The 23,486-nt window shown below is 39.1% G+C and overlaps 3 protein-coding genes across 4 annotated transcripts in view; 2 read left to right on the forward strand and 1 right to left on the reverse strand.

The window, feature by feature from the left end:
* Positions 1–250: 250 nt before the first annotated feature.
* On the reverse strand, positions 251–9,006 carry LOC143879709 (adagio protein 1-like). The gene is made up of 2 exons (XM_077382224.1): positions 8,617–9,006; positions 251–2,360 (listed from the first exon to the last, which is right to left on the reverse strand). Exons 1-2 carry the CDS (start codon positions 8,835–8,837, stop codon positions 752–754), a joined length of 1,830 nt encoding a protein of 609 aa, XP_077238339.1. The 5' UTR covers positions 8,838–9,006; the 3' UTR covers positions 251–751.
* Positions 9,007–12,958: 3,952 nt separating this feature from the next.
* On the forward strand, positions 12,959–20,948 carry LOC143879710 (ARM repeat superfamily protein). 2 transcript variants are annotated; one of them, XM_077382225.1, is made up of 9 exons: positions 12,959–13,316; positions 13,459–13,978; positions 14,481–14,630; positions 16,443–16,633; positions 18,275–18,470; positions 19,877–19,941; positions 20,253–20,354; positions 20,493–20,592; positions 20,715–20,948. In XM_077382225.1, the coding sequence occupies exons 1-9, from the start codon at positions 13,237–13,239 to the stop codon at positions 20,724–20,726; spliced, it is 1,416 nt and encodes a 471-aa protein (XP_077238340.1). In that variant the 5' UTR covers positions 12,959–13,236; the 3' UTR covers positions 20,727–20,948. The 2 variants fall into 2 exon arrangements, with proteins under 2 accessions (XP_077238340.1, XP_077238341.1); XM_077382226.1 differs by having other exon boundaries at positions 12,962–13,316; positions 14,544–14,630.
* A 1,404-nt stretch (positions 20,949–22,352) lies between these two features.
* The window catches only part of LOC143879711 (uncharacterized), a 28,687-nt gene continuing 27,553 nt past the window's right edge, over positions 22,353–23,486 (forward strand). The window contains exon 1 of the mRNA XM_077382227.1: positions 22,353–22,758. Within this exon, the coding sequence (XP_077238342.1) occupies positions 22,491–22,758 (268 nt within the window). The 5' untranslated portion in view covers positions 22,353–22,490. The remainder of the gene's footprint in view (positions 22,759–23,486) is intronic.

The raw sequence follows: 23,486 nt of genomic DNA on the forward strand, positions 1-23,486 counted from the left end.
TCTTAGAAGATCCCATTCAATGTAAAAATGTCATACCAAAAAACAAACAGGAAGTAAACATCATTGTTTATGCTACCAAACACAACTCATGAAGATAAAAAGATATTTAAAGCAAACAAATGAACAAAAAGTTACTTGTTTCAAAGCACGACCGGGTAAAAAGTATGAGAGACCAAGAAAGAAGACAACTGCTTCAGTTCATCCAGATCAGAACCCATGGAAGATAGGGAAAAAAAGACAAGAAAAAAAATCAACCAATAATGCTAACATCTATATAAGGGGGCAACGTACAGTAAATTACTCACTTTATACAGTCACCCTTCATTCCTTCCAAAATACAGAACCAAAACGGAAGTAACAAAGTCAAAAGAAATATTATGTAAATAACATTACCCCGAGCAGTATTGACTTGATAAGGATTCCATTCTATTGAGCATTACATATATAGAATGTACATTCAACCATACCTTGGAATATCTAGTCAGACGATGTAGCCACATATCAATTCCTAATCAGGACTACCTGTTACAGAAAATGCATCCGAAGATGACCATGAACAGATCAGCTCAAGCCACAGTACTCTGTACGCGGAATCTACCAAGCATCACCATAATAGATCAACTCAAACTATCCAACAAGTATCACTTCCTGATTAACTTATCAGGCCATTATGTTTCATCAATGAATGACCAAAGTATTGGCTCTCCTGCAGTTCCCTTCTACATGATGGACAACGCAATCTTCTTCAGAATCATACTATGGAGCTAGGCAATGAGAGCTCGTGCAACTCACTCAACATCCATTCCTCTCCAGTATTCCCCCCAAGAACTATAACCCGTGTTCCTCCAACAACACAGGTACTGTGGCCCCAAGCAAATCTCAGGGGTCTTCCAGGTATGTTTAATATCCTCCATGTTGGCTTCTCCTCAGTTGGGTCCAGGAGATAAAGTTGAGATGCGGAATGAAGACCGGCGACAGACCCACCAAAGATCAGAATTCTACCTCCAGGAAGACTCACGGCCACATGGTCAAGCCGGGGTGGTGGAGCTATTCCAGCAGGATTTCCAGCACCAGGCATTCCGCTTCCGGTTATGCATCTCCAGCAGGGCTCCTCATCACTTGGATCCATCGTGAAAACATCACTAGAACGCAGCCTAAGAGGCCCGCTCTTAGCAAGACCACCAAACATTAATATTTTCCGGCCACCATAGACAGAAAGTGTGTGCCCCAACCTGGAAGGCGGCATCCATGTCGCTGGTATCTCCCTCCAAACGGGTTTCTCCATTGTGATATCTAACAGGAAGGTGTCGCTGAGAAGTACCCCAGAATCCGCACAACCACCAGAAACTACCAGCTTTGTGCCATCAAGAGTGCATGAGCTGTGCCACGATCTGGGGAGTGGCGGAGCCAATCCCGAGATTTCACGCCATGCAGGATGTTGTGCATCCAAATCCAGTATGAAAACATCATTTAGTAGGCCCTGCCTTCCACATCCTCCAAAGACTACTAACCAGGATCCATTCAAGCAGGATAGAGTGTGGCCCCATCGGCCAGGGGGTGGAGAGCTCACTTTAACATGCCGCCACTCTGGCTTACTGGCATTCAAATCCAACACAAAAGTATCATTCATCGGTTGCATGTTGACTCCCTCTCCACCAAAGAGAACAACTCGATTTCCAACAGCACAAGCACTAAAGTTGCAACGAGAAGGCTCTACAGCACCTCCGACAGTTAACTTCCTCCAAGCTGCGGCTTCAAGGGTGGTTAGCTCCCTTGCCAACCGGCCCCACCCCAATCTTTTTGCTCCAGTCACCGTCTCCAACATACGTGTTGTCTCGCTGCCCCATGCATTTTGACAAACCATTCTCCACAGATCTTCATTTTTTGTCAACTGATAAAGACGCTTACACACAGAACCAACAGACGCAATATCTCTTGGTGTCAGCCTCGAAAAAATCTTTTGACACAGCACCTCATCACTCAGCTGCAACATGCCACAGTATTCACGGCATATGTTTCCCTGTCCTACTGAAACAGGGTAGTGGAATGAAAGATCCGACTGAAAGCGATCACCTGCCCTGGCCGATTCCTTAGCCAAGGAATTAGGCAGTGGGCCCAAATCAACATTTGCCTCTCTGAAGAATTGAATGCCGATGACATGGGTAATTATGTCATGATCACCATATATTGGTACTAGCCGCAGACTGTTCATCAATGGAGATCCATCTTTCCTAAAATTCAACAAATCACCTCGGAACTCAATGCCATCATCAATACACCTCCGTATTTCTGAAACTACTGTAGGATCCACAAGTGGATGTCTCCGTTGAGCAAATGGACCTCTGCATTGCAAGAACCGGCTGAAACAAGACCATGCAACCTCAGTAGAGCAATATTATTACAGATCTTGTTAAAGTGCCATTCATGTTCTACATAAAAAGTAAAGAAATTAACTAGAAAATTAGATAACTACTGTTGACAAAATATTTGAGACAAGCAATGAAAAAAACGTGGTCAAAAGATTCTCACTCTTAACCTGTCAGAACGTGATTTTATTTTCCTCACCAGATGAAAAAGTGAACAGTAACCTCAAGCAAAGGATCTTCAAACAAATTCCAAGCGGTCAGGGAGAGAGAGAAAGAAGGGATAACCATATCAACAAAAACTTTGGCTGAATCGTGAAATTAGCCATTTCACAGATACTTAAACACAGACAACTACACAACTCAACAAAGCCTTTGTCCCAAACTAGTTGGGGTCGGCTAATGAATCGTTTAGAAAATTTTCATGAAGAAGGTGAAAGGATCTACCCGGCTCAAATTGACTAAGTCTAATCCTGACACTAGTTGGGTTTGTCTACATGGATCAATTTCTTCCATTCTATCCTATCCAAGGTCAGGTTCTCTGTTATATTCCTAGCCCTCAAGTTGACTACTTAAACACAGACAAATACTTCAAATAAAAGGAAGACAATTAATAATCCATTGATGATGGGCACAGAAGTATTGATTCAATTCCAGCAGGATCACAGGCATCACCAGCAACTAAACTGAACATAGCAGCATCCATGAAAGTTTAATAGCAGAAGGGAGAAGAAATTGGAGCCTTAACAGGCCGCACTGATGCTAATGTCAGCAGTTGACCCCATAGTGGCTTGATGCCCAGAAATTTTGGAACCCTAATGTTTTCTATTTTGTAGATTTACGATGATTTCTTAATTAATTTCTACAGGAGTTTTAGTGACAGTTTGATTGTAGAAGATGTTTTAGCTCGTGGAGGTGTACGGTCAACAAAAGCATACGTGATCGCTTTATTTATTATTTTTATTTTTGAACGGCGGCATGTGATCGCATTATGGGTGGTGGGAGCTGTAAGAAGAGCTCTAAACTCATGGTAGACCAAGATCAAATTGAAATGGAACCTCATCCCAATCCCTACATGAGGAAAGGTGGAGATGTAGTTCTCTACACTGCCTTGTTTCTTTGTCCAGTGGTAAGACAATATTATGTGTTGTGGTAAATATGGATGCACGTGTTGCCAAGAAGACCATGGCATTATGATTAGAAAATCATTCACCATGGAGACAAGAAAACTTACACATTCTACAATGATAACTCAAAAGTAATGCATATATACATGAGGAGGTTATTGTTTCCAAATCTCTAGAGAAGGAAATCAATCTTCTCCCCAATGAACCATTTGACGGAAGAACTTATTAAGAATGTGGTTTACATGGATTTGACAGATCTTGTCAAGATCGAGTCTAGTGTCACGGGGAAACAGTTGGGCAACCCAGTCTTCGAAGTGCGCTTCGTGTCATAGGGACGCAGTTGGCATTTCTAGCCATCAATGTCATGTAAATTTCCAGGGGCACGTAGCTAACAGCACTTTTGGTGGGCACTCCTGGTTGAGAGGGTTGGTTGGCCAAACTCTATAGGAGGAGTTGGGCCCTGTGACACATGCTGACTCCTCCCCCGATAGGCCTAGCAGGTGTAGGCCGGAACCTTGGTGGTTTGCTTGTGCGTTGCAAGAGGACTTGCTTGTGCATGTGAGGCACACAGCAGGAAATCATACTACAACTCATGTGCGTGCCCTAAGGGAGCTTTGGGTGCAGACTGTAAGTGATCCACAGGGATGCTCCAGTTTCTTTGGTTGAGGATGGGGGCCAAAGACAGTGCATGTTGGGTGCATGTTGGGTTGGGTTGGGTTCCCACATGCATTGCGGGCACGGATCGGTGCAGGGGCTCGCTATACTATTTGTCTTCAGTAATGTGGCAGTGTTTCCTTTCTGTAATACCATTTTGAGCCGGACTATAAAGACTAGAAAACTGCTTTCTAATCCAATCAGAATGACTGAACTCCCAAAAAATCGTAGAGGTGTATACCCTCATTGCTTCATAAGTTTTTGATGTGGTTGTTATAATGCTTAATGATAAAGACGTGAAATCAACTGAAAATAGAGAAAACTTCAAACTAATGGTTGACACACAAAAAATCCATATGAACCAAGTGAAATCCTCAACAAAGATAACAAAAAATGAGATACATATAAGGGAAAAAACATGGCTGGTGCACAAACATCTCCATACACCATGTAGAAGTTATCACAATCTAATGCGTAAAGAAAGAGTAAATGATGAAGAGGAGAGAAACCCAAGCGATTCGTGGGGTTTGCATATTATGACTTCATAAATAGTTACAAACATAATCACTAGCTTATATAATCATCCAAGTTACGATATTCCTTTATTTCACTTTCACCGTATTATGCTTTCTTGCAAGTCTTTGGCACGCCCACCCCTTGACCTTGTATGGTAGTCACCACTCCTTTATCCGATCCACCATCCTAAGCTCATAAAAGTTCAAACGACCATATTTTCAAGTGAAACAGATTAGACAATCAACTGAGACCAACTTAGTAAACGCTTTCTAGATAATCCATGAAAAATGATGTAAGCCATTTAGCAAATATTAAAAAAAAAAATGGTGTAGCCATTTGGGGTCCACAAAGAATCTATTAAACCTATTAATCACAAGATCCACTTGGTCGTTGGATCGCATAAATAGGGCACAATTCAAGGGTCAATCAAAACTTGAGATGGACTATTGCATTTCCTTTCCAACTTCAAATGCCGAACCTTAATTCTAATACATTTCTTTGTGCATCTTGAGATCGTAAGTTTACAAATTGACTTCATATCTCAATTCCATGGTTCAACCAAGTCGACATACATCTTTGGTGGTAGAGAGTTTCCTCTCTTTTTTTCTGAAAACGGTAGAGAGTTTCCTCTCGCGTGTTGATATTTATCCATTCCTGGCTTAATTCTAAAATGGCTCCCCCTCGCTCTCCCCCTCCTTATTAGGATCAAAGAAAAGGGATACTTCTTTCCGATCCAAATATTGAATGGATCTGGACTCTCTTGGCAAAGATTATCAAAGACCTTACTCCAAGAAGGGCCACAACGTTTAAGGTCTGGGATTAGCAAAAGAACAAGAAACTTTGGTTTCGAGCAAAAAGTTATTAGTTCAATATTTTTTTCTCAGTGCCTAAAACCGAGACAAGATCACGTCAGTTCCAACAAAAGGAGAAAAAAATTCTCAAATCCCCAAATACAAAATAATATGAAAGAATGACACGATAAATGACAAAGATTCAGAGGAAGCCTCTTACCACTTAGATGACTATATCTACTCTGTCTACATGATGCACCTAAGGGTTGCCTCGTAGTCCAAGAAAATGTAGCTCCTCCAAGAGGCAGGTCAACGAGATCCATATAGGAAATAGAACTCAAAGAATCTAATGTGTTGAAACTGAAAGCAATGCAGGAACCAAAAGACTTCTATAACCGTCAAATCGTGTTTCAGGCTCTAGCAATACACCAAAACAATTAGTTGCTTTTATCATTGGGATTCTTTCTCGAGTTCATAAAAGATATCAGCTATAGAAAGAAGCCAATAAAAAAGAATTGATTTTCAACTCCACAGGTATTGTCTAGTGATCTTATACCCAACCCTCTAGCAAGAAGGATACCCACCTTTCCTTCCAAATCACCTATACCAATACAAGACACTGCCTCTATCTTGGTTCTTAAAGTAAAAGGACGTCTGATTCAATAGATCTAATGGGATCTCCAACCACATCTGTTATCAAGACAAGTGCTCCAATTTCCAAAGACCCAAGAGAGAAGATAAGTTCACCAATATTGAAGATAAGTTAACCAATGTTGATTCTAGACTCAGGTTTTCTCAATCTTTCTGCGCTTCTGATTTGATTGATAAACTTTCGCTCACTCCACATAAGAAAACCACCTTAAGCGTGTCACCCATTTATCAACATGGAATACCTAAAGTGCTACAATTAAAAGTTTGAACTCCAAAAACCAAGCAAAGTAAGGGTGCAACTTGGGTCGGGTAACCCGACCCGCATCAACCTGACCCAAAAAATAGTATGGGTCAAGTTTAGAAATCATGGGTCTTGGGTAGGGTCAGTTTAGATTGAAAAACCCGACTCAATTTTGGGTAGGGTCGGGTTTAAAGGGAAAAAACCCGAAACCCGACCCGACTCATATACGTGTACTATGACTTTCTTAAATATCTCTTGAATAACATAGAAAATTATTTTCCATTATATTGATATAATTGTTTTCATCGAAGTGATCATGTTTGTGATGTGGAAATATAGTTTCCTTCTTAAATTTATACACTTGATTACATATATTTAGATATTTTTGGTGTGAAGATTTGTTTTTTCTCTACAATCTTTAAAATTAGTCACTATACTATGCTAAAAAATAAAAACCCGACCTGACCCGAGAAACTTTCTTGGGTAGCGTCGGGTTTACGAATCTCGGGTTTCCTAAAAGCATTTAGACCTGACCCGAGATAATTTCTTGGGTAGGGTAGGGTTTTGGAAAACCCGACCCGCCCGACACAAGTTGCAACCCAAATACAAAGGCAGTTTGCATCTTTCTACTATTTTAAGCTGGAATTCTTCACTGATAAAGATCAACTTCCACTCTCTCCAAGGAGGATATGAATATTTCTTCAGCCACCAAAATATCACTTAAAACACATATTCTACTCTCACTCTTTCCAACTCAAAACCTTGGAGAAACTTTACATCATAATGCTAAAACTTCTACACAATTGCATACACTTGATCTGTTAGACCTGCAAAGGCAAGAAGCACAATCCCAGCATGATATAGAACAATTTCCCTTCCATACCAGACAAGTATCCAGCTCCCATTAAAGTAAACTTTGTCCATCCATCCAATGCACCAATAAAGATATTGTTTCCTGTGAGGCTAAGAAAAAATTCCCTCAGACACAAGCCTTTTGTTAATGAAATGGCCTAAATGAACCATTTTGAAGGCAACACATTTCTTGGCTCCTTAGACACCTGTACAACAATATTAACTTCCCTCTAACGCCTCAAAGTACTCGAGTATTCAGCTCCTTCCAGATAAGTCACGTAACCGAGAATAAAGGGATACTCCATAAACAATTGAATCTTGTATTCCCCCATTTGGGAGACATGATCAGCCCCGAGATTCCACTGGGAAGCTAAACTCGGATATGTCAGTTTAGACCTTAAAGATACTAAGAAGTAAAAACAGATTTTGACAGAACACACCCAAGGCATTAAGATACAATTAGCAGTTAGAGGTCATCCAACTGATTTAATATTAAAAATCAACCTTGAAGTGCTCGCCCTTAAAATCCAATGTTTATCAGAATGGCTAAGGCCTATGAATTGACAGATACTAAGAAAGATCAAACCTAGGTGAAATCATGAGGTAGAAAATGTTTGCAAACAATCTTCCACTGGGACCGTAAGACCACATCAGATCTAATCAATGCTTCTGCTTCTTATAAAAAATAAGAAACAATTGGTTGGTCCTTGCTTCTGTTTCCTATCAATGAACTGCATGAAGAGTTCGCTATAGAGTTACAATTTTGTGGTCATGCACCTATTCAAAATTGAAAATTCATTTATAATGTATATAACCTTCAAGTAAAGAAGCTGATTCTAAGAATATTTCCTAGCACCTCTCTGTAAGGTGTTTTTTTTTTTTTTTAAATGGTAGCCATTCTCTGTAAGTTGGAATACTTTCAAGGGTTTTAAATGGATTATGTACCCATAATATTAGTTAACTGTAGTAATTTGCATGTTACAAACCCAGTCAAAATTGAGCCTTCATTTTTCACCGTCAATTAAAGAGGTCATCTAAAGAGGTCCTGAAGCCTTGAAACTCCATATGGAGCTTTCTAGGTTGGGTATCCAAATGGGGTTTTAAAGATGGACCCAAGTTATAGACATTTCAGCAAAAAATACTTACCTTTATTTATTTTTTTAATGGCAAAATACTTACCTTTATTACTAAAAATATAAGAAAAATGACAAACCACAACAACAGACTGGCCACTTTTGAGACAAAACCCAATAATTTGGAAGAAATCATTATACCAAAAAATTACACAGTCAAGCCATGATACGAATCCACAGCTCTAACTATCAAGCTCGTTACAATTAAACAAAAAAATAATTCTAACAAACATGCACATAAAGAGATGACAAACGGAAACCAAGACAAAAAAAAAAATACCAACTTACCAATTCCGACCTAGAATTTCCTCAGCTCTGTATCCAGTAACAAGCTCAAACCCTGTATTAACATATATAATGGGCTGGTCAGGCTCTAGGGCATCGGTTACAACAAACCCACAAGGCCCCGTCTGAAGCAAGCTCCCGATTGTGAACGAGAGCGGCCCTTCATTATTTAGCAGAAAACTCTCTTCTTCCCCGCTCGGCTCCGAATCACTATCCCACTCCATGATTTGATCTCTCTTTTTCTTCAACCAAAAGAGAACGAGAAATCAGTGATAGAAGCAGATAACTTAGAATCGGGAGATAAATGAGGTTTTGAGGGTAAGGGGGTAAGCGTATAGGCAGAGCCACAAAACAAAGCGACCCAAAGGCCAAAATGAAGGGAGAGGAAAAGGAGTGGATTGGCGAAAAAAGGGGTTGTCTGAATCTGTCCCTTAAAATATCTGTAGGAAAAGAGTCGTCTAGAATCTAGGGGCGCACGTGCTCGAGTTGGATCGCTATGTTTGCACTTGCTTATGTTAGAAGTTTTTACTTTTTAACATCGATTCATGTTGCGAATTATCCTAAGGGGGTGCGAATTTATCATTGCCTTTTGATTGTTAAGCTTTTGGTACCCACGGTGGAGTTGACTCACCTCACCTCATCTCACCTCAGTACAACTAAGCCTTCGTCGCAAACTAGTTGGTTGTGAACATAAAGCTAAAAACGGGTGATTGTAGGCGTTGGTTGTGAATCAAGCTAGTTTTTTAGACAAATCTTTCATGAAGGGAGAAGAAAAAAACATGTAACTAAAATGGACGTAAAATTTGTTTTATTTTTTAGCCTATTTAAGAAAAAATCTCCTCAAGAAATGTTTTCCTGCAATCCAAACAGATCCTAAAGATTGATTATGTTTCCAAGAAATGATGAGTTTTTATACTATGTAAGCTCATATAGGCCTAAACATAAATATGTTGTGACTCAAAAATCATTTCCATAGGATGATCATAACCTCCCATCTATAGAGGTTTCCATGATATTCAATTCCTGTACGGCTCGGAGGGCTAGGTTCATCCAATGGAAATGCATTTCTAATTATAACCTATTTACGTTGTAGCCCATCAAATGGGCAGTTTGGATCATCCTATGGTGTGCCCTTCAGTACTTCTTGAAAAATATTGGACTATATGGCTTACACCATATACAATCTCAGAAAAAAAAGACAACTAAAACTACTAGAAAGTCAAAGAAAAGAGGGTGGAAATATCATTTCTTCTTATATGCAGAAGGCTTAATTTTCTTTTATTGCTTTTTTGTAAAAATAGAACGTTGTTAGAGCTTTTCACATGAACTTGTCGCCTTTTTTGCTTCTCCTACTCTATTCTCCTTTTTGCTTTGCCGATTCCTAATTAAGTTTTGCACTCCTAGTTGTAAGCAGGACAATGAAATCTACTTGGGTGGGAAGGAAATAAGTTTTGTTTCCTTGGTGATGTTGGATTTCAACTATACGTCTATTCCCTTGCCTAATCTGCTAGAAGCAATTACATCAAGTGGAGTTCATGGAAAAGAATAAAGTTTCCTTTGTTTCTCTTTTTTGAACCGAAATTGGAAAAGAATAATTGCCTCTGTCTATATATTGGCTTGTTTGATGCAACCAAATCTCTCTCTCTCTCTCTCTCTCTCTCTCTCTACTGTAATTTCATGTTCTCTTCTTCTGTGGTCATGTTTTTTTTTCTTCTATTTCCATTATTTCATATATGATTATTTGATATAAATTATGTGTTTGAACTGGTATTTTCAGGTCTCAAATTCCTCACGTTGATAGATGGGTATTTTCAGAGAAAAGCATATATTTCTTGTGTTAATAATCTCTATTCTCTTCACAGGTTTGTGTGTGATATATCAAACTAGAAGTGTACCTTTTCTATGTTAATGGGGGTGTTTGTAAAATATTAGAGTTTCCTTTGGGTGGTACTCGGACAAAATTGGGGGTTACTTGGATTTTTCTTCTGCTTTTTTGTCTCTTTAATGAACAATGATGGGACCGCCTAAAACGGAAAATGAAGAATCCTGGATTTTTCTGGGTGTTCTTAACATTTTATAAGGGGTGTGTTTTATGTATCTGAAAGAAGTTTGGAGAACCTTGGGAGTTGGGATGGATTTTTTGTTTTCTTTTTGTCACCTTATGCAACAGTGAGAGTGCTTAAAAACTAACTAAAAGGTGACATGGATTGTCGCAGGGAATACAGTTGATGGGATATCTTACGATTATTCAGCAATCATCGAGCCATCGAGGCATGGGTTTTTTTTTTTTTTTAATACTTTACTTCTGTATCTTCTACTTTGCTTTATTTGCTAAAAGAGTCTTCTAGTTCCACAATTTGCAAATAGTCATCACTCTTGGGTCGATTTTGCAAATCAGATCATGCCATCAGTTGATGACCAAAATACCCACCGTAGATATTTTTTTTTTATTCTTAACCAGCCCAAAATGTCTTTGCGTCTGAGAAGATGAAATTTATCTTTTGAAAAAGACCAAAATACCCATGATGCTAACGGATATGTTTTGATAGAGCATGCCGGTCACACCAAGTCAACTCAAGCCCATGCTTCAGGTCGGGCCCACCAAGTTGACTTATGTTTTTATGGGGTAGAGCCCATGTATAGGGTAGGGTTCACAATTTTACAGATTATGTTGTGCTAGGGTGGGCTCATTTTTTTTTCACCTATGCATAGCATAGGCCAAAAATGCTATGATTGAATAGGTCCCACGATCTCCACACGAGCCTATGTATAGAGTAGGCCCTGTAATTTTTGTCTTTTCATGTACAAGAATGCTAGTGTATACAGAAGGAGTTTTGGTCTTTTTATAAGGTAGTTTGTCTCACTCAAACGTTACGACTCTATTTGCAAATTGTCAAACAAGAAGGCTCTTTTTGTAAATAAAACAAAGTAGAAAACTGCTTTTGCAAAAACCCCTTATTTTTTTGCCTATGTTGTTGTAATCCCTCGTTCTACAGACTCCACAGTGGGTCCCACCTTTGAGTGATCTGAACCATCCATCTGACAGGCCTTGCTCTGGATCTTCTGATAGCTCAATTCAAGTTATTTGCCATGTGGGCCGTGTTATGGATAAGGCATGAATCGTATGACCCAAAATACACATGTTCAAAAGATCTTATCCCTTCATATTAGCTCATCAATAAGGTGGCCCAAAAAGTGAATGGTTACTATCAGAACAGATGTGCCCCATCAATGCTTTTTTACCCGCCAAGTGCTATAAATTTTTGGGAAATGATAAATGCGCCCCTTTTCATTAATAGGGACACCCAGCTACAGTGTATCTATGACTGCAAAGGGGCTGATGTACTTCACATTAAAAGGAATGCAGTGACTTGATTGCCCAGTACAATGCAGCTGGGTGTCCCCGACTCCGGAGTGATGAAAAGGGGCGCATTTATCATTTCCCAAATTCTTTCGGGCCATATTTGGATCGCAGGAATTTTCTCAAAAAGTTCGCAATGGAAAAACTTTTTCAGAAATTTTCTACTTTTCAACCATTTGGTTATTCACAAGAAAGACGACTCAAATAATCACACTCAATTTTAAGTTTTAAGTTTTAAGTTTTAAGAAGGAATCAGTACGGAGTGGAGATGGAGTGAAATTTCGGAAGGATAAATGGTGCTCCCAAGAGCTTCAAATGAATCAGGAAGTGATAAATCCGCTTTGTTTACTTGGGACACCCAGCAGAAGGGCACACGGCAGCCAACCCCATTGAATCCTTTTGACATGAAATACATCATCCCCTCTGCGGTCATTGATACATTTTTGCTGGGTGCCCCAAGTAATCAGAAGGGGCTGATTTATCACTTCCCAATGAGTCTTCTACCAGATTTTTCCAGAGCAGCCTCTAATCTTGATGCCTTTGTGAATAATTATTTTGCGAGAGATGGAGATGGGATATCACGGAAAGTTGAGTTTATATGGAATTTTTTTGAAAGGGAAATGGGTATGGTGGCATCCCTTATTAATTTATTGGAATTGGGAAGTCGAGAAATGATAAATAGTTTTGGATCTTCAATGCCTCTGTGTTCTTCTCCATCAAATCTTTCTACATCCACTGCCTTTCTCTTCATGTATTCTGCGGCTTTCCAAAGTATGGATCATCCCAGTGCCTAGAGTTAGATCGTTTGACTGGTCAGCTTTTTAGAGTAGGATTTACACCATAAATTATCTCTGCCGATGTCGTATTCTCCTCATTGCGCTCTCTGTGTGGAAGCGGATGAGTCGGTGCCCCACCTTTTTTGAAGAGTCAGTGCCCCACTTGCTAGTTCATTGCAGGTATGCTAGAGATATTTTGAGTAAGACTCTAGACTTTTTTGGGATCTCCTCAGTTTTCCCATCACACATGTTAGATCTCTTGGATGGCTGGTCTTTTGCTCCTTGGCCTGGCAAGGGAAATACCTCATGGAACCTGGCGTGGATGGGCCTCCTGTTAGAACTTAGAAAAAACCAGATCACGCTGACACAATCGTGTGGGCCCAAGTGGAGCAATCGTGTGGGCCTAAGTGGAGCTTCTCATTCCCTGCAAGCGCTCGTTATATCACGATTCATACCTATCTATGAAAATCGTTTCTGCACGCAGAAATGACGACTATTCTCTCTCCAACACCAAAACCAAAACCAGAAACCAAATGCCTTTCTGCTATCCGTCACAATCTTATTCGGTAAGTCATATCCCTCTCAGTAGAAGTTCTCTCTTGTCTGACAAAAAAAAATAAAATAAATCGAAATTCTCTTATCCATTTTTAGTTTCTGATCACTTCTCATTCTTCCCCCAATTATTTCACTCAAATTTCTTGCAATTAGGTTATCCGAACCGATCCGAGAAATCTTATCAAGAGCACAATACAATCCACCACAAAACACCACTTTTTCCCTCAAATCCACGCTCGAAACCCTAATTCCCGTCAGAGACTCTCCATCACTTACCGAAAATGGCGATGAACAGATTCGAAGAGAGATTAGGGATTTCGGCCTCTGTTGCATTGCACTGGCATCCGCAGAAGGTGAAAACGGGGATTTATTCTCGTGGATCCCTAGAAAACTATCTATTATGGCGAAATCGGCATTAAGAGATATCTCTGAAGCTATTTTCTCTGGTTCGGATGAGAATTCGTGGTGCAATTTGGGCGCAGAGTTTAATTCGGCTACGAGCGAGTGTAAATTCGTGGTGGAATTGATGCCTGATGTGTTGCCTTTGCTTAAAGGAGTTATTAAGGATAGTTCTATTGATTCCTTGGATGATGAAGTTTCTGCGGCTTCTGCTAGGGTTCCAGTTGCTTCTGCTATTGTCGCGGCTTATCAATTTAGATGGCTTGTGACACAGGTATGTGCCTTCATTTGCTTGCTTGCCGTTTAGATACATGGATTTTATAATTTAGGCTTGTAAAATCCTGGCTTTTATAAGCTAGAACCTGTATTTTATCAGCTAAAATTTGTATTCTGTAATCTATGATTGTAAAATCTAGGTTTTAGCTTATAAAATCCCGGTTCTTGCTTATAAAACCAAGGTTTTAACTTGTAAATTCCAAGATTTTATAATTCAAATAAAACCCATGTATCCCAAACGGCCAGTTGATGGTTGAAACAAGCTGAGATCATGCATGTGCTTCAGTTTTTTCTTCTTCTTGTTCTTCTTCTTTTTTAACCCGGATTTATTTTGGAACCCAGGGTGGCACCTGAAACTTTGTTAATAAGAAAATATAGTTACAAGAGGAGGACATAGAATCTTGCCTCTCTGCCCTTTTACAAAGAAACAAAAACAACATTATTTAGTGCGAATATATCACAGTGATTCCTTAGTGATTCCTTGTGGGTTAATTATTCAGGTTAATTACCCTTATTTGGAGAAGTTGTGTTGTCTAGTGATTCCTTGTGGGTTAATTATTCAGGTTAATTACCCTTATTTGGAGAAGTTATGTTCTCTAGTGATTCCTTGTGGGTTGACGGCTTTGGATCATTGGTCGCCTGCAGTAAAGGTATATTTCTTATTATAATCTCTGTTTCTTTTTTCTCTGTCGATTGCATCGTATCCCATCTTCAATGAGCACATATAATAGATAGAGATAGATCATTGTTTTATTCTGGAGGAATATCAATCATGGATTATTTCACTTCCTTACATCTCGAACACTATGCACACTGATGATGCATTTACAAAGGCATGCTTTCCTGCTTTCCTAGATGCTAAGCTGATGGTAATCAATGCATCTAAATCATTTTGAGGGGCAGTGTGTTTTCGGCACTGCTGTATTATTGGGTTTGTTAAGGTAGCATGTACAAAGGCATGATTTCCTAGATGATAAACTGATGGTAATCAATGCATCTAAAGCATTTTGAGCAGCAGAGTGTGTTCGACACTGGTGTATTATTGAGTTTGTTAAGGCCCTGTTCGTTTAAGATTACGACAACCGATTATGAGTGCCAAATTTTGAGTCCAATAATCGGTTTGGCACTCACAATTGGTTGTCATAATCTTGAATGAACAGAGCCTAAGGGTAGCACTATCTCAATTGCAGAGTGAATCAGGGGTATGCCTTTTTTTTCTTTGAAATGGTGAATCAGGGGTATGCTAATATTTTTTCTTCATTCAGGATGATAAGTAACTCAGAGGGCGAGCCTTGGCGCAACGGTAAGGTCCCTCCATTGTGACTTGGTGGTCATGGGTTCGAGTCAAGGAAACAGCCTCTCTGCAAAGCAGGGGTAAGGCTGTGTACATCTAGCCCTCCCCAGACCCCGCAATGTCGGGAGCCTCGTGCACTGGGCCGCCATTTTTTTAGGATGATAAGTAACTCAGATGTGGTCCTTTGACTGATGCAATTGATTGTTCTGCAGCTTTTGTTCTTTGTATTTTTGCAGTTTTACAATCTGAAACCTGCACATGTATCTTTGTATCAAAAGGCCTGAAACTAATGCTCCTTTCTGGATTAATGAACACAATAACATTAACCCCCAAACAAGTGAAAATACTATTAGCCTATCTATGCATGCTTGCACCATGCACCATATCCAATGTTTAGATGCACTAGGCCATGACATGGTAGAATATGGTTCCTTGATTTTGAATATGCATGCCTGAATGGATAGGTTGATTGATAATTACATTTCTATTGGAGAAGCTGCTTCCTTTAACAAGTTTTAGAAAGGGACTGCATACTTTTATCTCATTGATTGTAGGTAAAGTACGATGTATTGGAAATATAAAAGTAATGCTATCAGCGTCTATATTCATTGAAAACTCCAATCTTTTATGTCATTACCATGCTTCCTGACATGGAGGGTGCTTATCACTCACTTGAGAATTGTTGATGCTCATAATTACAATACAAATGCCCTTTATATGTACTTTTTTCTATGTGTAGATTGCTATAGTTGTAACTCGTAATAATTACAAATTCCGAAATTGGTATCCAAGTCAAGAAAGATTATTCTGAAGATTTAATGTGTTATGAGGGTCCTAATCTTTTTTCAAGAACCAAGCATTTATTTTGCAATGAAGTGCAGAATAATGCAAACTGAAAACCAGTGCTTTTTTAACAGCATAAATATGCGTGCTGAATGTTGTATTCAGTATTCTCGTGCTTCAGATGCATTCCATATTGATTTGTTAAAGTTAATAGCCTTCAGTTAACTGCTTAGTTTATTTTCATTGAGGATTACGTCTATTAAATCTTAATATATTTTTAGGGCAGGAAACATTGTGCTCATGTAACACCAAATATATTTTTTGCACGGTATCGTGTTAATAGTTCGTAAATAATTTCTGATAATTTTTCTTTTGTTGACCGCAGGGGCAGGGTATGGTTGTCTTTATACATCTAGCAAAAAATGTAAATGCAGCAGAATTAGGTTGGTATGAAGACGTAATTCTTGATGCTTGCTGTCGAAATATTGCTTCCAGTGATGAGCTTTGGCATCATGTGGTTGAGATGTCTGTGCTTTTGGTAACTTGTACCCAGCGAAGAAACCCTCGTAGCTCTTGGTATGTATTTTCTTGTTCAATTATTATAGTTAGTGATCGTCTTTATGGTCTACCTTTGCAAGTGGTGGGATGCCCATAATAGGATAGCCTTGTGGTACAGTTGCAACATATGGATTATTATAACATTCTTCACATTCACACTGCTTCAAATAAGTTCAACAGCAAGATCACAATAACAGAGAGACACTGTGAACGGTGACTTCATGACAAACGAAACCAAAGGTGTCTGTCTAAAGGTTGCTTTCGTTCTGCTCATCAGGCTGCACCTGGGTTGATCCAGCATCTTATTCTTCACATTCACACTTCTTCAAAACATTATTTGGTTATTTAGCCATGATGGATTTTGTATACAAGCAGATCATATTGCTCTCTCGTTATAGTTAGTCCACCAACAATGTCAAGACTCAAGAGTGCGACGATGATTTGCTCTATTCTTCTATTGGAACCCTCTCCATTGTGTGTGTTACAAAGTAAAGGGAATTAATATTTCCCTTGGCAGTTGACCCTTCTTCCAAGTCATGATTATTTCATTGCTTCTTTACTCCAAATAACTCAAATTTCTTCTCTTTGCTGGTCTATGCACAGTGCACACTGTTGCTTGATGTTGCAGTGAAGTTATATAGGCTATACACTAAAGACTGACTTAATGCAATCACTGCCTGTACCCCAAATACTCATCGAAGGAGGATATTCCTAATTTTTGTGCTTTCGGTAGGGTTAGGGGGCGTGATTGTGTGAGGGAGGAGGAAGGGAGAAAGTCTTGTGGGATACCAAGTGGGAGCTTTGGAGTAGGGCATTTTTATTCAACAAGTTTGGGTTATTCTAATTGTGGTTTTCTTATTCCTAATTTGCAATTGGTTTTTGAATTTCCACCAATCTATGTTGTTTTCTCATGCATAAGATTTCATTAGGCACCTTCTATTATCCCATATTCCTCACTGTTATGGAGTTTGGTTTTATTCTAATTGATACCATTTATGAACATTGTCCAAAACTTCATATTTAGTACTAGATTTGGTGAAGGTCTGGAAAGATTAATCTGTCACAAATATGGAGTCACTGATTGGAAGCTTGCCTATATTATATATTGTCTGTTCTACACTAAGATAAGTTTTACAGAATTTTTTGTGAAACAATTGGCATATCATTACTACTTTTATTTCCCAGTGTGTACATGGAAAACCATCCTTGACTTTCAACAAAATGGGATATGTCCTACCTTTCACTGAGGTTCTGTTGTTGGTCTCTGAATGATAACCACTAGGTGTGAGTAATCTACATCATTGTTACATGGTTGTATTGGATTTGGAGGGTAATCATAGTTTACCCTTTAATATACACTTTAGTAGGAACAACCTCAGTGTTATCATCGTTTACCCTATGTACACCAGTATATTAATCTACACATTAATGTTGCAGTTCACAAACATTGAATCTTCCATGTATGGCATTTGCTTCCATTAATCTGTATATATACATGCATAATAAATATATACATACCATTAAAAAAAAAAACATATATACGTACATACATGCATGCATGCATGTACACACATATTCATGCATTCTTGTTTAGTTATGGTTCTTTTAATTGCTTTTTACATATTACCATTTGATGACATCATGCCTTTTCTTTTATAGGTTTGAAAGGATGCTAAACGAGATGTTTGGTCACTTGGAACGCCAGCCAAGGGATAAGGAACACCGTATTGCATGGCTTGAGCTCATTGAGCCAATTTTCAGCGCCATGGGGCTTGTTCTCTTGGCCCATTTCAGACGCATATTTCCGTTATTCTTTCAATGGATGCATGCCGATGATGATAAAACTGTTTTATTGGTAAGGTGTTACTTGAGCTTTCACTATAAAAACAGTTCAAATTTAATAATGGACATGAAATTTCTAGTGTAGTTCATAATAAGAGCACGAGATTCTCGTTTGAAGCTACACGGATCCATTTTGTTATCCAGATCGATGAAAGGCAGGGCCCACTGTAATGAATTATGAATCAATGGGGCCCAATAAGCACTAGAAATTGTCCTCCACCCTAATATTATTGGGATCCAGCAATGAGGCCCAATAAGCATCAACGGGTCACAATCGTTGTTTTTTTTTTGGTGTGCACGCGCGCGCTTGTGTCACACAGAGAGAGAGAGAGAGGGAAGGGGATTAGGTTAGGGTATGTGTGTGGGGATTGGATTAGGTGAGAGATAGAGGAGGGAAGGAGGGGAAGGGGATTAGGTTAGGGTATATGTGTGGGGATTGGGTTAGGTTAGAGATAGAGGGAGGGAGGGGAAGGGGATTAGGTTAGGGTATGTGTGTGAAAGAGGGGATTGGGTTAGGTGAGAGATAAAAACTATGTCACAAATATCTCCGACATTTTCAAAACATAGCGATTTTATTGCAACATTTTGTTAAAATGAAAAAAATCCCAAACTAATCCTGAGAATTTTAAAAAATATATATAGCTATATTTTCATTTACTGCAATAATATCATGATATTTTTTTAAAATTTTTTTTCTCAGTTTTTATATTTTCATATGTTTTAAAATATTTTTTTATCATTTTTCCAGATATAATCCCAAAAAAAAAAAAAAAATGTTATGAGATTTTCCTTTGCTGAAAAATTCCCGAGAACGAGATTTGTGACTTAGGATAAAAAGAAGGGGCTTAAGGCTGAGAGTGTGTTTTAAGTGTAGTCAGTGGAGGGGTATTTTGGTCACCTTTATAAAGGAAGAGTAGTTGACCTAAAGTCCGTAGGGTATAGCTTTCTGAGAGGCTACCGATGATAATACCCTAAATTAAGGGGGGGGGGGGGGGGGGGGGGTAGATGACATTTGCTCTATAAATAATACATTCATTTGATTCTATACATGATATATTTTGCATGCTATGTATTCTTAGATAAATTATAAATACCTTGCCATGTTGTTTGTCGCATAGAAATATCTGTGTTGGCATGTATCACTAGTTTTGGAGTCTCAAGCTAACATGGCGCTTTGCCCAAACATTGCTAGTCCTTGTTCTGGTGGTGCACTCATGTTTTAAGATCAAATTGCATTTTTCTGATTTGGTCAATCTGCTAGTAAGTCATGACCTCATGGGTGCGGCATCATATGTTCAACTCCGGGCCACTTTGTGGAGAATAGAAACATGAGATGATTTCAAGGTGTTTATTTTTATTGAAATTTGCAATTGTATAAACTGGATGAGGAATACTTGAACCATTTCCATGATCTCACAGGTTCTTGAACGGATCCATTTGATTATAAAGTTAACATGGATCAGGAACACACCATATATCGAAAGGTGAGCTCGAATAATCCACACTTGTCCCAGTATAAGCCTGTGTTTGAAAGCATGTTTTCTTTGTCAATTTTTCTCTCTAAATATTAATTCTGACAGCCTAGTTCAGTATAGCTGTGGGGACTGTCATAAATGTGTGATCCAATGGCTCTGGTTTTCAGCCTTCTCAGTACCAGTTCCATCGGGTTTTATTCAGCCATGGCCAAAAGTTTTCTACCAAAAGGAAAAAAATGGCCCCAGAGCATTCAAATACTAATTTTATGCGTCTCTTCGATTTTAGCTAGTGAATTTATTTTTCATTTCGTTGGCCTCAGATTGGTGAATGAGCTTACTGTTACGTACAAGGAATCAGCAACGAGAAAGGATCGTGAAGCAATCCGTGCCCATATCGTTCAGATATTGGTCTTGCTCCAGCAGTAAGGAATTTGCTACATTTATTCAAAGACAACCACTCTTGTTGACTCTGCAGTCTTAGCTTGTCAATTTTTTTTGGATGGCTTTCTTATATGGAACACCGCCTTATTTTGTCTTTTATGTTGTTTGTTTCTACCAAGATGCAAGGGCCTGAAATTTGAAGCAGCTTGGGACAAGCACAGGGATGATCCAAACTTCGCTGCACTCACGTCATCTTTAGTCGGAATGAACATTGTCTCTGTAAGGAACTCTGCACCCTCATTGTCGCTTGTGCAGTCCTCTTTTCTTACAGAGTGACCAGGTGAAATATTTTGCTACTCTCTTTTACCATGTAATTTTACCTCTGGGATTTCTGGATGCAGATTGTTCAGTAACAGATCATTGGACTTTTGACTTCAGAGCTGCTTAAGTTATTCTTCCATGAAATGGATGGGTCTTGCAAATTTTGTGAAGCCATTGGGCAATATGTATATATATCCCTCACATCATTGTTCTGCGAATTGGGCCAAGTGTTTCCAAAACTTTTTGTAGTTACTAATCATTTACTTATGAAGATGCATTTACTAACAATTTTTTACCTCAAAAAAAAAAAAGAAGTTGCATTTTTCTTTTGAACATGAATTCTGCTCCAATTCTCCATGAAGATCGACTAGTTGATGTTGATTAAGGGCCCGTTTGGATACCTCATGCATTTGTATTTTGATTTGGATTTGAGTTTTGGATACAAATCAAATCAATCATCTTCAGGATCATGTTTTAAGAGAGAGAGAGAGAGAGAGAGAGAGAGGAAAGGAGGGAGGGATGTCTCACTGTTGCCGGAGTAACGTCGAGGATCAGCGATGATGAAGGAAGTTGCCACAAATATTAATTTCCAAATAATGTCTCGTAGAAAAGATTTGAAAATCGGAATTTTTTGCACTGTCGTCGCTGATTTGGAATTCTAAGGATCTGATTTAGTTCAAAATATAAACTTAATCCAAATCTAAATCTTGTTGGTATCCAAACGGGCCCTAACTGTTCTATCGTGGTAATTGAACCGCATGCCTATGTGCGGAGGCAATTCAATTCATTGTAGTAGAATTCAAATTTGGCTGGCTGGAACATACAAGTGAGCAATAATGTTTTTCGTAGTAGAATTCTAATTTGGCTGCTTGTATATACAAGTAAACAACAATGTTGTTGAAAATACATACTATGCAGGTGCATAGAAAATGTTAGAATCCTGATATTTTATATTCTCATTAATTTTGAGTCCAATAATTAGTTTTGAGCTCACCATCGGTTATCATAATCTCAAACGAACATGGCCTTTGAGATTATGCCAACTAATTGTGAGCCCCAAACCTATTCTTAGACTCAAAATTAGGTTTGGGGCTGACAATCGTTTGTCGAAATCTAAAACGAACATGGCCTGAACAAGGTGTTCCTTAGGACAGCCCTTGTGTTTGTTATCCTAATTAAGTCATTAAAATCAAAATCAAAGCGTGATTATTAGAGCTGCTTGGATATAGGGCGGAAAATATATTTTATGAAAAAATATTCCCTGGAAAAAGAAATTCTAGAGTCTGGCAGTATTGCAATGTTCCTAGAAAATATTAAAATCAGGAATTTTTTTGAATTTTGGAAAAAAATTCATGGAAAACGAGTAAGCCAAATCATAGATATCCAAGGTGATCCCGTGGCGATTGTTTTCCACGTTGTTTTTGTTTTTTCAGTTCATCAATAACGGCCGAGACTCCACGATCGCCGTGATCGAATCTTGGCCTCCTTTTTGTGCTTTCCGCAAAATAAACGGAAAACATAATACAGTTATCCATTTTATTAACTAAAATAATGGGCGATGATATTTTTCACCCCCTTGCAGTACGCATTCGCCCCTTTTAACGTGATTTGACGTCAAAAAGCGTTAAAGTTGCCCACTGTTCACGTTACAGGGGGCCGAATGAGTACTGCAGAGGGGTGAAAAATCATCTCCCAAAATAATTTATGACTCCATTTCCCTCTCTAAACACCATCACAAAAAGACCCCAAACTCGGTTCCTTCAAAATAACTTCTCCCCTCTCTCTCTCAGTCCAAAAATGGCAAAAGTGAAATAGAAATTTCTCTTCCCTTTCCCTGCAATCTGCTCTGTATCGCCATGTCTTTCGTTTTTAGGGCTCGGCCTTCGTCTGAAACCCGATCGGGCGGAAAAATCCTGCGCGAAAGGCGTGTGGCCACTCCTCAACCCTCTCCCTATCTCCGTCCGAAATCTCCTCTCCGACCTGAAAACCCTAACTGGTTTTTCGGTATCGTTGCTCCCACCACTCGGAAAATCGCTACCGGCGCCGGAAAACTTCTCTCCTCTGTCTTCCGCTCCGACGACTCCCCTTCTTCGTCTTGGGATTCCGATAGCGGTTCCAGTTCCGGTAAATTTTTTCAATTTTGAAATTTCTTGTTTACTTTCTCATTTCTCTCTCTCTCTTCGTTTTCGTTTGGTCCCGTTCTCTTGGTTTCTGTGGTGGGTTTTTTCTCGTTTTTTTTTAGTTTTTGAGGGTTTTTAGGGTTTGTGGTCTGTGACGAATACGTGGGAGAACCTTGGGGCGTCAAATGTCATTTCCTTTATTACAATTGAAAGGATGGGTAAAGATTCAGTTGTTGCTCAACGTGGGGACCTTCAATGGATATGTTAAAATCATCGTTGATGGGTATTTGGTCGGTGACTAGGGTTTCTTGGGGTTGAAGTAGATGAGAGGCTTTCCTCTTTGTGTCTTGTATATGGGTATATGTATGCAATACCATAAGGAGTGGATACTGGGACTTTCCTCACACTTCCAAAATGATTTGCTGAAGTATCAACATAAAAGATTCAGATAAATTGGAGGCTCATATCCCCCCCCTCCCCCCCCCCCCCCCCCCATTCCATCTTTTTTTTGAATTGTGAAGAATTTATTGAGAAAGGGTGATCCCTAGGATCAAGATGGTCAATACAAGAAAAATAGAACTGAAACTACAACAAAGACAAGGCGAAGTCAAGGAGGAATAAAATCAAATAGCTCCAACCAATGGCACAAACCCTAGGCAGAGCTGGAATACTCCACAGAGCCACACTCTACTCATTGTTTCAGATGTCGCCACTGGAAGGAGATGATAGTAA

The sequence above is a fragment of the Tasmannia lanceolata genome, unplaced genomic scaffold (genome assembly GCF_043159265.1).
Source record: "Tasmannia lanceolata isolate RefF3 unplaced genomic scaffold, GAP_Taslan_0.1 ptg000006l, whole genome shotgun sequence".
NCBI classification, from domain to species: Eukaryota; Viridiplantae; Streptophyta; class Magnoliopsida; order Canellales; family Winteraceae; genus Tasmannia; species Tasmannia lanceolata.